General features: G+C 37.0%; 1 protein-coding gene across 6 annotated transcripts in view; it reads left to right on the forward strand.

Moving 5' to 3' along the window:
* VPS8 (VPS8 subunit of CORVET complex) overlaps positions 1–12,936 on the forward strand; it is a 252,231-nt gene that overhangs the window by 34,732 nt on the left and 204,563 nt on the right. For 4 of the 6 annotated variants that reach the window (XM_034999742.1, XM_034999746.1, XM_034999741.1 and 1 more), the window contains 6 exons: positions 2,800–2,924; positions 4,928–5,014; positions 7,353–7,420; positions 8,655–8,808; positions 8,915–8,974; positions 10,251–10,358. In XM_034999742.1, the coding sequence (XP_034855633.1) occupies positions 2,800–2,924; positions 4,928–5,014; positions 7,353–7,420; positions 8,655–8,808; positions 8,915–8,974; positions 10,251–10,358 (602 nt within the window). Of the gene's footprint in view, positions 1–2,799; positions 2,925–4,927; positions 5,015–7,352; positions 7,518–8,654; positions 8,809–8,914; positions 8,975–10,250; positions 10,359–12,936 lie in introns of those variants that run through there. The other 2 variants (XM_034999745.1, XM_034999744.1) reach the window with 2 other exon arrangements.

Consider the following 12,936-nt stretch of genomic DNA (forward strand, 5'->3'; position numbering starts at 1 on the left):
AAATGAAATTAGCTGTACTGCTAATTTAATGGTTTCTCCCAACAATAGATAAAGCAGACTTCAAGAGTAGGGGAAAATAGAATTTTTCCTTAAAAATTAAGGTGATCAAGAGCTCCCTGGCGGAGTGCAGGATGGAGAGCTCTGATTTTTTTTTTTTTTTTTTTTTTTTTTTTACCTCTCTTGCTTCTGTCCAGGTCCTTCTGTTCTTTCCATATAACTTCAGAATTCAAGTGTTTGGAAGAGGTTTATTTTTATTTTTACCAAATACCCTTTTCCAGAAGTGTCCAGAATAATCTGGGATACGGAATGTTAAGTTACCCTAGCAGAAGAAACCTCTCCCATAAGATTCTGATTTCTTCTTTACACAGAAATTCTACCTTTTCTGAATTTAGTCTAAATTGCGTGATAGCAGGTTTGTTAATATGGTACCATAAATATAGAATGTATAAAGACAGCAGTAAGAATTGACAAATATCTTTTTGGAGTTAAAACCAGAGTACATTTTATACACTGTCCATCACCTCACTGCTGTGCTTACCATATAAAGTGACATTGTAAAGATAACAAATACATTGTAAAAATCAAGGGAAAAAGTTAATGTTTTCGTTAACACAGTCCCGTGGGATGTAAATTTCATACATATGTCAGGAATGACCAAGCTTGATAATTTGGTCCCCTGTGTTGCAGCTAGTTTGTAGTACACAGGACCCATAGGGAAGCAGACCTGTTTCGGTTTTTAATCTAGAAGTTTTTCTTCTTCTCTTTTATTTCCTCCCTTAATGGTACCCTTATTCTTTATCATATTCCCTCATTCTCCTATTCTTACTCTCCTTGAGTTATAAGAATACTTAAAATAGTCTAAAGTGTGAACTTTGTTAAATCTGAAAGCAGTAGTGAGTGTCTTTAAGTATTGGTGGATCAGAACTGTGTACCGTTTGGATCTCAAAGCACAGATTACAAAGGATACCAGCAGGATGCTCTTTAGATACTGCTCTGTGCCTGGAAGGCTGGCAGCCCAAACTCATGGGGTTCTTTGTGAGGCTGATAGGGAATTTCTGTCTTTGTCCTCTTACTTTCATTCCATCTGTTGCCTCCGCACACGACCCAAAGTAGTGGTCTATATATATATGTATATATATATATAGAACACTGTTGCCTAACGATCCTGTCTTGACAGTTTGCAAAATAAGATATGTGGATAAATCCACTAACTGTATGAGGCATCCCTGACAAGTTATAAGGATCATGGATAACACTGTTTTGGCAGGCAATTTCAGTAAAGCAAAAATAAAATAAGGTGGTGTTTTCAGAGTTGGGAAAATAGAATAAAGGAAATTTTAATAATTTGGATCAAATTGGGAGAGGAAGGAAAAATATGTGAGGAAGGAAAAAATCTGTCATTGTAATCGTTCTAGAGGTGAATAAAGATAATGGCATTTTAAATACATCAGGCCTTATGTATTTATGAATTTTATTCCTTTTTGAATATTCATCTTAGAAGGCTAAAAGCCAAGATGATTTCAGAAAACATTGAATATTTTCTGTGTGCCAGATACAGTGCATCCATTAATTGTGTCAGAACTCCTTTGGGAGATGGGGAATTGCTATTTGAGCCAGTTTATGAACACAGAAAAATGTTCTTACAATATTCACTTTGGATGGGCAAAAAGTCTACATAGTATTATTCCCTAGATCTGAGAATGAATGTCTTTAGGTTCTTTCTGATAACTAGATTTACTCTTAGAGAAGGAAAATTTGCAAATGTGGAAGCTATTCAGATGATTGTCAGATGCCTCCTGAGTGCAAGGCACCGGGCTAGATATTCTGGGAGTGTTAGTTCACTTATGATCTTAGCCCTTAGAAATGACATGGTCTAATAGTGGAAGTAAGACATAATTATCTCAAAGAATAGCATGTAAGTAGTTAAGGGAGGCACAAACAATTGCTGGGTGAGTTCAGAGAACTCCAGATTGTGCAAATATGGTGAGTTTTTTTTCCCCCTAAACAGTTAAATTTTGTAGGCATGCCTCCTTATACTTGAATTTTTTATTTCATTGTTTTCAAGTGGGTACAATAATGAACTCTACACAAAATAAGCATTGCCTAGGAGAAGTCTTAGAGGAATTTCTTTTACTTACTAGATAATAAATTTTAATAAATATTTGAATGCCTCCTGAAGAAAATCAGAATTAAGGCAAGATCCTTACCCTTAAATAACTTAATCTAGTAGAGATTTGAACTATTTGCTTTTAGCGTATCAAATGTTGACGCTTGAGAATAATTTTCTTAAGTAGTCTAAATATTTACTCCATAATTTTGTTCGCACTGTTAGTTTGCCTAGGAAACCTTTTCTTTGCGGATAATATAAATATAAATTCAGCCAAATTCTGAATTAATAAATTTTGATTTTTGAAATTTTAAAACTACTTTAAAGGGTGGTATTCTCTGTAACCTTGCATCCTGTAAACAGCAAGAAATACAATTTTAGAATGAGACAGATGAAAGATCGTTCATTTGTTCAAAGAGATAAAGATTACTTATGGATTTTTTTTTACTTATCATTAGCAAGTTCTATATTCTTACTTGTAGATCTTGGTTTTTTCTTCATTCTTAGTGTCTAATTCAGTGCCCAGCATCTACTACATGCTCAATAAATACATTAAAATGAATATAACTTCATCCTTTGATTCTTTTGATTGTTGCTACCTCCCAAGTCTTTGAAAACAAGCTGATACTCAATACATATTTTTTCACTCCTTTCATTTCTTTCACCTGATTTTACAAATCTGCTTTCTTTAGATCAGAATCAAGCTTTGCGACTTTGTCTGGGTAGCACTAGTGTTGGGGGTCAGTATGGAGCCATCTCTGCCCTCAGTATCAACAATGACTGCTCAAGACTTCTCTGTGGCTTTGCTAAAGGACAGGTAAATGTGAACTTTATTTTATCCATAAGACAATGTTAAAATCAATTTTAAAAAACCTAGTATCTCTATACCACCTGACACCTGTCAAAATGGCTATAATTAACCACACAGGAAACAACAGATGTTGGCAAAGATGCAGAGAAAGGGAAACCCTCTTACATGTTGGTGGGAATGCAAACTGGTGCAGCCACTCTGGAAAACAGGATGGAGATTCCTCAAAAAGTTAAAAATAGAACTATGCTATGATCCAGCAATTGCAATACTAGTTATTTACCCAAAGGATACAAAAACACAGATTTGAAGGGGTTGATGCACCCCGATGTTTATAGAAGCATTATCAACAATAGCCAAACAATGGAGAGAGCCCAAATGTCCCTTGATTGATGAATGGATAAAGAAGATGTGGTGTATACACACACACACACACACACACACTGGAATATTACTCAGCCATCAAAAAGAATGAAATCTTGCCATTTGCAACTACATGGATGTAGCTAGAGTGTATTATGCTAACTGAAGTAAGTCAGAGAAAGACAAATACCATATGATTTCACTCATATGTGGAATTTAAGAAACAAAACATGAACATATGGCAAGGGGAAAAAGGGAAGCAAGCCATAAGAGACTATTTTTTAAAAGATTTTATTTATTTATTAGAGCACGTGAGCAGGGGAGGAGCAGAGGGAGAGGGACAAGCCAACTCTGTGCTGAGCAAGGGGCCTGATGGGGGGCTCGATCCCACAACCCCGAGATCATGATCTGAGCCTAAACCAAGAGTCAGATGCCCAACCGACTGAGCCACCCAGGCACCCTTAAGAGACTCTTAACAATAGAGAACAAACAGGGTTGTTGGAGGGGAGATGGGTGGGGGATGGGCTAAATGGGTGATGGGTATTAAGGAGGGCACTTGTTATGATGAGCACTGGGTGTTATATGTAAGTGATGAATCCCTAAATACTACTTCTGAAACCAATATTATGCTATATGTTAACTAAGTAGAATTTAAATAAAAATTTGGAGGAAAAAAATGAAATGTGATAACACTGGAGCTAGGAGAAAAGCATGGGTAGGACAGATGAGGGCACTAAGTATGTACAAAGCAGTTGTTTAGGCAAAATGCAAACGCAGCTATTACAGTCCATTTGTTGATATTTGGGAATTCACTGCATTGAGTTCTGTACATGAACTCATGTTGGCATGAGTATCTGGATGTGAAAATAAACTTGCATTAAATTTACCCAGTTTGATTAATTAAACAAACAAACTAGTATTTCTAGATCAATATTTCAAAGACCAAAAATTATAAAGTGACATGTCTGTAGAGCTAACCTTAGATTGCTTGGTCTAACTTTTGTTCAGTTTTTAATAATTGTTATCAAGTGAGCCAGAGTCTGTGATTTTTAATATCTTAATTTATGAGCCTATATAAGTAAATAGCTTTTACAAACCGACCAGGCTGTTATATCAAAATTTACTTCCTTATAGTAGCATAGGTAATTGTTGCTGTTTTTTAAATACACTATATTCTCTTTTCTCTATTCTCATTACTGTGTTCCTGGATAACTCTTAGAATTGCTTTCTACTTCTGAAACTGGCGATAAGTTTTGGCTTTTCTCATGTGGTTTATACATCACTAGTTGGTTTGGCAGTGAGCTTTTCTTATAATTTTTACCAGTGCTAAAGAGATTGACTCATTGAAGAAATTTTTACTTTTTTTTTTTTAATTTTTTTTTATTGTTGAAATTTTTTACTTCTTGGTATAAGAACAATGTTTAAAATCTGAAGGGAAAAGTAGGTAGGGCAGGATGAAGGGGAGATGAAGATGGAATAAAAGGCCCTATGCTTTAATGGATCTACAACCTTCGATTATGTTTCAACTTCATAATTTTTTGCCTGCAATGTTTATAGACCAGGGATAGATTATTTCAGCCACAAGCCAGGATACTTAAGTCCAAAAAAGAGCAATAGATTGGTTTTTGAAGCATTTAGTTGTCTTATAGATCACAATGTGGGATCTGGCCAGTGGAAAACTTCTGAGATCAATAACAGATGCTCATCCTCCAGGAACAGCAATATTGCATATTAAGGTAATATCTTTTTTTTGTCTAATAGTTTTTTATTATATTTGTATATGCATTTTTAAGCATATTTCTTTATAAATGGAATCCTTGAAAATGAAGTTTTCTTTGATGAGCCCAGTAGGATGCTTTGCAGGTTAGAACGGGAGATGGGCTAGCTACCTTGGTAACATTCAGCTGCACGTTGGGTTGATGTCTAATAGAGCAGCAGAGAGAGTAAACCGATATGATCCCAGACCAGAGGTTGGCAGCAGTACCCTGCTGAAAAATCATATGGAGATTAAAAAGTTCTTTTTACCTTTTGTTCAGTCCCCCAGCATTGCTCTGTCACACTTTGTTGGGAGTTACCTGAGGTTCAAGGCGCCAGCTGTGAAAGAACCAAGGTTTGCTTTATGTTCAGAAACAGCTCTGTTGGTTTATTTTCAGGCCTCTAAGGGAAAAGCATTAAGATTTGAGTCTTGGCTTTCTCCTTACAGGTCTGAAAAAAATAAGCCAACTTAGGTAACAGATTTCATTTATAAATACAATGTGAACTTTGGTTTGTGTATGCTGTCAGGCCCGTGTTCAGAAGCATAAAAGGTAAAGGACTGTAACTAGGGAAGTCTAAAATCAGATCTTCTAGATTTTAATCATGTGCACATTTGGTTGCTTAGCTGTGCAGACCTCTCTTATCCATACATATGCTTTTTAAAGTCCGTAAGCATCTGGAGTTTATGTCTGCATCTAGGTTAGTTACATAAAAGGCTTTTGTGACAAAGCATCATTGAAGCATTTAGTAACAGTGAAAGCAACCAAGACAAGTAAGAGTAGAGTTTCCCCTTTTTCTGAACATCATGGCAGTTTTTCTTGACCTCTTTTCCTATGGCATGTTACAGTTGTTTGTGTTTATGTCTTCTCTCCTTTAATAGACGAAGATTTTTGAAACCCGAATCTGTTTCTCATTTATTTTTGGATTATGCATGGTAGCTGCTCAATAAACGTTTGGTTGAAGGGATAACTAATTGGTGGTGTTTGTAAAAGGACAGTTCATTTACTGAAAAAAGCAAAATCCTTGAGAGAAACAGGAAACAGAAGAGGTAAAGGCAGAGAGGAAAGAGAAGAATGCAGCTGAGGTTAATAGCATAGAAGTAGTAGCCATTGTGATGCTTGGGATTGGTGGTAAAGGCGTTGCATGCAGACACTGTAACATTGGAATAAGAGGTAGCAAGTGATACATATATGATTGAATACTTCCAGAGTCTTGGCTTGACAACAGCCACTTGCTCTTTAGTACTCTTACTCATTGTTCTCCAAACTTAACCCTATATCCCAGCAATAACAACTTGGGCTTACATCCTTAATGCATATATGTGTGTGTGTTTATTTATTTATTTAAAAAATACTATAAATGTACCGTACTAATATTTAAGGACATTACAAAACACGTAGATAAATAGAAAATTAATAAATAAAAATGCAAGTTCAGTTGATTTTCCTACATTCCAGGTATATACTTCCCACTCTGGCAATTGCTCCATGAGGCCTTGAGAGCAAAGGTGTGGGTCTTCTTTGTTATGCCTGTGTGTGGGAAGAATAATTTTACAGTAGTCTCCTGTACCTCAGCTGTCCCTAAGAGAACCAAAGACATGACGTTTAGGATGGCTCACCAGCCTTTGGGGTTAGGGAGACCGGTCACTCTAAGTGACTCAGGTTACTCAGTTTGTATCCTACAGCGTTCACATTTACCATACCTCATAAACCCTTAGGATTGTCTGTCGTTGTGAACGTTAGTTGTTATTTTGAGTTTTCCAGAGTAGGTAATAATAACTGAAGTATACTCTGTCAAATAAGATCAGGAGGCAGCACATATTTGGAATCGTTCCATAAAAAGTATTAAACTATTTTAAATATAGTGGATTAATTCTTCAGTTAGTCAGAAAACGTACTGAAGTTTATTTCCCAAAGATAGCAAATATCTTTTACTATGTCTTTGTTCTTGAAAACGAGGCAACTGCAAATGTATCTAGCATACCCTATTCAGTTTAATAGCAGCTTAGAAAAAGTTAATGTTAAGAACCCAAGTGGAGAACTTAAGGGCTTTTATGAGTCATAGTTTGTATTTTTCTTTGATTCTGATGAAAGGTGGGTTTGCTTTTTTAAAGCCTCAGTTTTTTAAAGATATTGAGCCATTTTTATTCTGAATATGGGTAAGTTTGTATATTTAGAATGATGAACTAAATCTAGGTGATTTCAAATGCTACTAAATGTGTTTGTTTTTAGATTTTTAAGATGTTATAATTTTTTCCCTTTTTAATACTTGACTGGTTGTTGAAAACTCTCTAAGAAAGTGAATTTCTTCTGTGTTTAGTTTACAGATGACCCAACTCTTGCAATTTGCAATGACAGCGGAGGCTCTGTTTTTGAATTGACATTTAAGTAAGAGACTAAAGGACGTTTGTTGACAAATGCAATGGAAAGACTTGCTGTGGTTTAATGACTTGATGTTGAACATGAAGAGGTCTGGAAAACCCATGTGATTACAGATAGGTTATGGCTGTATATTATGACTTGGAGAGGCTTATAGAACATTTGGAGATCCAGGCCTGGCCACCCAGAATTCTTTCTCAGTAGGTCTGAGTTGGGATTCTGAACCCCTGCTCCCCAAGGAATTCATATGAGATGTCAGTCTTGGGAACTGTAATTCTGGAGTATGTCACTAATTTCGGTTTAGGCCCCAGGCCCAGTTGATTATAACCCTAATAGGTATAGGAAGGTTTTTATTGCCTTGGAATTGCCCTATTTCTCTATAAAAGTGAAGACTGTCTAGATACATGGGAGGATATTTATAAAGCAGAGTTGTTTTTTTTTTAACAAATAGAACATAAAATTCAATGTATATTGTGTTTCCATAAGTTCTCAAAGTAAGGACTATGTTTCTTATATTTCTCATACTTTCTCACATTGCTAAGCCCAAAGTAATTGCTTACAAAGTACTATTTATTCTGCTTATGTTTAGTGAACATTTCCTATGTGTAGGCATTGTTCTAGGCACCAGACTTGCAGCTGTGAACCAGACAAGGTTGCTATTCTAATAGAACTTACATTTTAGTTGGGGCGGGGGTAGGGACATGATAATAAATGAATACATAAATGAAATAACTTCAGATAGCTCTGAGTGCTTTGAAGAAAATAAGACCGTTCAGCTTGCTGGAGGGCACTTGAGGATAATTCAGGAAGGTAACATGTGAGCAAAGACTTGCGTGATAATCTGGTCAACAAATGCAAAGATCTAGATGTGTTCTAGGCAGAGGGATGTTCAAGCACAAAGGTTTTGAAGTGGGCACAGATTTGACTTGTTGGAGCCATAGAAAGAAGGCAGTTGTGGCTGGAGCGTGACTTTGTTAGTCGTGGGAAAAGAGTGAAGGCAGGAGCCAGATCCTATAGGACCTTTGAAAGCGTGGTAAAGACTTGGGATTTTATTTTATGTACAGTGGCAAGCCACTGGAGTGTTTTTAGGAGAAGAGTGATAAATCTGACCTAGACATTACAAAGAACCTGCTGATTTTCTATGGAAGAACAGGAGTTAGAAGGCTATTGTAGTCCATGCTAGAGATCATAGCGCCTTGAATCATTACTAAATTAATTCTGAATTTTTCGGTTACCTTTGCAGGAGAGTGATGGGAGTGAGAACGTGTGAATCTAGATGCCTGTTCAGTGGTTCCAAGGGTGAAGTTTGCTGTATTGAGCCTCTCCATTCAAAGCCTGAGTTGAAAGATCATCCCATCACACAGTTTTCCTTATTGGCCATGGCATCCTTAACAAAGGTTGGTTGGTATGTTTAGAAGGTGAAACTCATAACTTTTAGAGGCTTTGAATACCAAAAATTTGAAATTATAGGGTAAACATTAAAAATACATTTTTCTTCTAAAGATACTGGTCATTGGATTGAAACCATCCTTGAAAGTGTGGATGACTTTTCCCTATGGACGGGTGAGTAAGCCTTTCCATCTTATTGGCAAAAAGACCATGTCAGGAGGGGGGACATGACTTGAAAGTGGCGAATTCTGTGGGGTTATCAGAAAACAAGATAGAATGGAAGTCAGTGCTCCAAAGATCATTGTCTGGACTTACCTTGATGTGACCCAAAGCAGTATAAGCTGGTGACTGGAGCAGTACAAATCACGAGGTCTGTACTTTTTTACTTTTATTGTTTTAAGTTGTTCTCTCATAAACAACTGCTGCTTTGATACTGAACTACTGTTAGAGAACACCCACCATAAAAATCTAGCATAAATTGCTGCTGCATAGTCTTTCTTTTGGCTTTTGCCTTTAGTATTTTACTTTGGAGGCTGATACTTCCCAGCATCTATGACACATACCCCAGTTTCCCTCTCCTTTCCGGCTTGGTTGTTTTCAGAAAGTTGTGATCTTCTAGTGTATATGTGAGGAGAGGTGTTGATGGGATGAGATGGAGAATGATGGTACAGAGCCATGACTAGTTGAGAACACATCCCCTGTGCCAAGGGAGACCACTCTTCTGTTTGTTGGTTGGTACTCCATTATCTCTGGGCCTCAGGGGAAGCACATCTGCCCTTTCAGATGGCATGGCTAGCTTAGATTGCCATTAATGTTTCTTAGGTTAGCTTCACTGGCTAACTGAGGTTTATCATGGTGGTGTATGTTTGCATTTTTTTGTATGTTTTTACTGGTATTTTTTTCTAATATTAACATTTTCAAATAGAGAATTAGAAAGAATTTTACATTGAACATCTGTATACCTACTATCTAAATTCTATCATTAACAGTTTACTGTACTTTTTTTATTAACTATCTCTCTCCATCCACCCATCAAATTATGTTATTTTAAGTGTATTTCCAATAAATTGCAAAAGTCAGTACTCATTTGCCTTAATATTCAGCATACATTATGTTTAGAGTTCAATATTTGTTTCTCCTTTGGTGTAGCATTTACTTACAGTGAAGTGCACAGATCTTGATCATACATTTGCTGAACTTTAACAAAATTTTTATAACCCAAACCTCTATCAAGATACAGAACATTAGCATTAACCCAGAAAGTTCCCTCATGACACTTCCCAGTCAGTCCCTGCTTCACTGGAATTTTAATGAGAAATTGGGAGAAGTTTTATCAAGGAACACTAGTCAGATGCTCTTTTTAATTAGTTTTTTCTTTGTCCTGCTGTCTGTTAACTGTGATGTCTTTTTTTTTTTTTTTTTTTTCTTTTTTGGCCTTTTCTTCACTTAGATGGATCCTTCCAGTGTTCCATTGCTGGCCTGGCACTTTGTGGCAGTGCATAATTATGTGAATCCCATGCTTGCCTTCTGCAGAGGAGATGTTGTTCATTTTCTGTTGGTAAGTCCTGATATGATGCTAGATCTGTTATAAAGTCCTTTATCATAATATTTTTTTCCTGATTCACTAGTGATTTACTATTATGTGAAAGAAATATGCTACTATAATTCTTCGGAGAGAGAACGATCATTTAATTTTAATTTTAGGCTTTAACGATTAACATGGAAAGCAATTGATCACCTCAACTCCATGCCCCTCCATGGTATATTTCTCAGTTCATCTCCTTTGAGTAACAAACAATTAATGGTTTATGTGTGTGTATAAATATACGAATGTACATATGTCTATTAATGGCTTACCTATCTACATAAAGTGTATTTATTAGACAACAGGTATCATTGAGCACATACTGTGTTCTCTACACTGATGGACACAGAAGCAGTTGAAGGAAGTATTAAACATAATTTCTTCTTTCACACAACTTCAAATACTGTTTTAGAAACAAAGCCAGTATGCTCATTACTACTAGGGAGAACACTATGTTTAGGGATTCAAGTATGTGATGAGAACTAAAAGTTGATAAAAGTTCAGAGTATAGAGAGATTGGTATGGACTGGATAGGCCATGGACAACTCTATGAAGGATATATAGCAAATACTGCAGGAATGGTGGATATGCATATTAGGGGAAATAAGATGAACTGAAGTTATACAGGTAAGAATGTGCCCACATAATCTCTTTTTGGGTTTCCTAGCTCAGTGAATCAGGGACACCACTGATCACCTAGTTTCTCCAGCTAGAAACCTAGGGGTTGTCTTTCAGTTACCTTTCTCCCTCATTTCTGCTTCTTCACCACTTCCTGTTGACTCTATCTCTAACATCTGAATTTACTCCCTTCTTGTCTCCCCCACTGCTGTTTCCCTAGCCTAAATCACTGACATTTCTTCTATGTTGGCTCTGGCATAGCTTTCTAACTAGACTCTGGCCTCAGTGTCTTTGCATATGCTCTCACCTCTGCTGGGGAAGATCTATGCCCTCTTCCACTTTAGTCTACCTAACTCATGATTAACATTGCCTTCCTGACTTCCTGAACTGTTTTCTGCTACATAATACCCACAAGACCTTCTGACTTCTCCTTTGATAATTTTCAGTACTTTTAAAATTACTTTTCTCATATTTTTCTTTCTCATTAAGTGAAAGCTCCATAAATCTAAAGATTCAGCCACGAGGACAGTGCCTGTATATAGTAGATGCTTAATAAATGTTCATAGAATTAATGAGAGTGAGAAACCTGTGGAAAATCAAGTTGAATATATGGTGTAGATTTAGATAAGGGGTGGCACACCATGGCTGTTTTATAAATAAAATTTTATAACTTGTTTTATAAATAAAGTTTTCTTGGAACACAGTCATGCCCATTTGATTATGTATGATTTATGCCTGCTTCAGTGCTACAGTGGTGGAATTGAATAGTTGTGACAGAGACTGTATGGTCCACAGAACGTAGAATATTTATTTATTGTGTGTCCTTTTACAAAAAAAGTTTACTGACCCCTGATCCAGATTTTATAATTGGCCTAGACTAGGTAATGAGGAGTTGTCACAGGTTCTTAGCTAATTAAAGAGGTAAAGATGTGATTAAAGTGGTATTTTAGGAAGATCAGTATAGAAGTAGCAGAAAAAACAGATTATAGGGGATAGCAGGGAAATGGAGGGTTTTGCTCTTGTGCCAAAGCAGGTATGAGGTCTTTAGACAAGGATGCTTGGTTGCAGTGAGAGTGAAGGATGACATTTTGAAGGAAAGACGAGGCTTCTCATCTTACTGGATCTGGGAACTAAAGGACATAAATGAATCTTTGTGTTTCTGACTGCATTTTAGAAGCATGAGTTATTTGAAAAGCTGGGGTTACAGAGGATTTGAATGTGTTGAGTTAGAAGCGAAGGTGGGATTCTTAAGTGTTCTCTCAGGGAATGTCCTCTGGGCAGGCAGCAGTCCAGGTCTGGAGTGCAAATGAGAATTTCTGGATAGAGAATGTCGTTGAAGCCGTGAAAATCAAAAGCCAGAGCATACGTAGCCTTGGCAGGTACTTACAAGAGGAAGGGAAAAGAAAAGGAATCAAGAATGAATGTTCCAGTAAAGGCACATAGGGGTAGGAGGGGAAGTAGGACAGTATGGCTTCACATAGGAGACAAAGAGGCTTCAGGACAATGTCAGCTCCAGGGTAATACCATTATTAAATAAAGATCAAGAGAGAAGACCACTGAAGGTAAGACCACTGAATATGCAAGTAGTTGGGTTTTTTTGTTTTGTTTTGTTTTTTAAGATTTATTTCTTTGAGGGACTGAGAGAGAGAGAAAACTAGTGGGGGTGGGCAGAGGGAGAGGGAGAAGCAGACTCCCCGCCGAGCAGGGAGCCCAATGTGGGACTCCATCCCAGGACCCTGGGATCATGACCTGAGCTGAAGGCAGACGCTTAACCGACTCAGCCACCCAGGCGCCCCCGCAAGTAGTTGTTGATTAGAAACTTTTCAGAGGACTAGTCATCAGTGGAATGGAGGTGGAAGCTACATGGTAGAGCCTTGTTAAAGAAATGGGCGTCGAGAAGAGCAAACTTACATTTATAGTGTTTGGCTGCAAC

Source organism: Mirounga leonina, unplaced genomic scaffold, assembly GCF_011800145.1.
Source record: "Mirounga leonina isolate KUSES-001 unplaced genomic scaffold, KU_Mleo_1.0 Mir_115, whole genome shotgun sequence".
NCBI lineage: Eukaryota > Metazoa > Chordata > Mammalia > Carnivora > Phocidae > Mirounga > Mirounga leonina.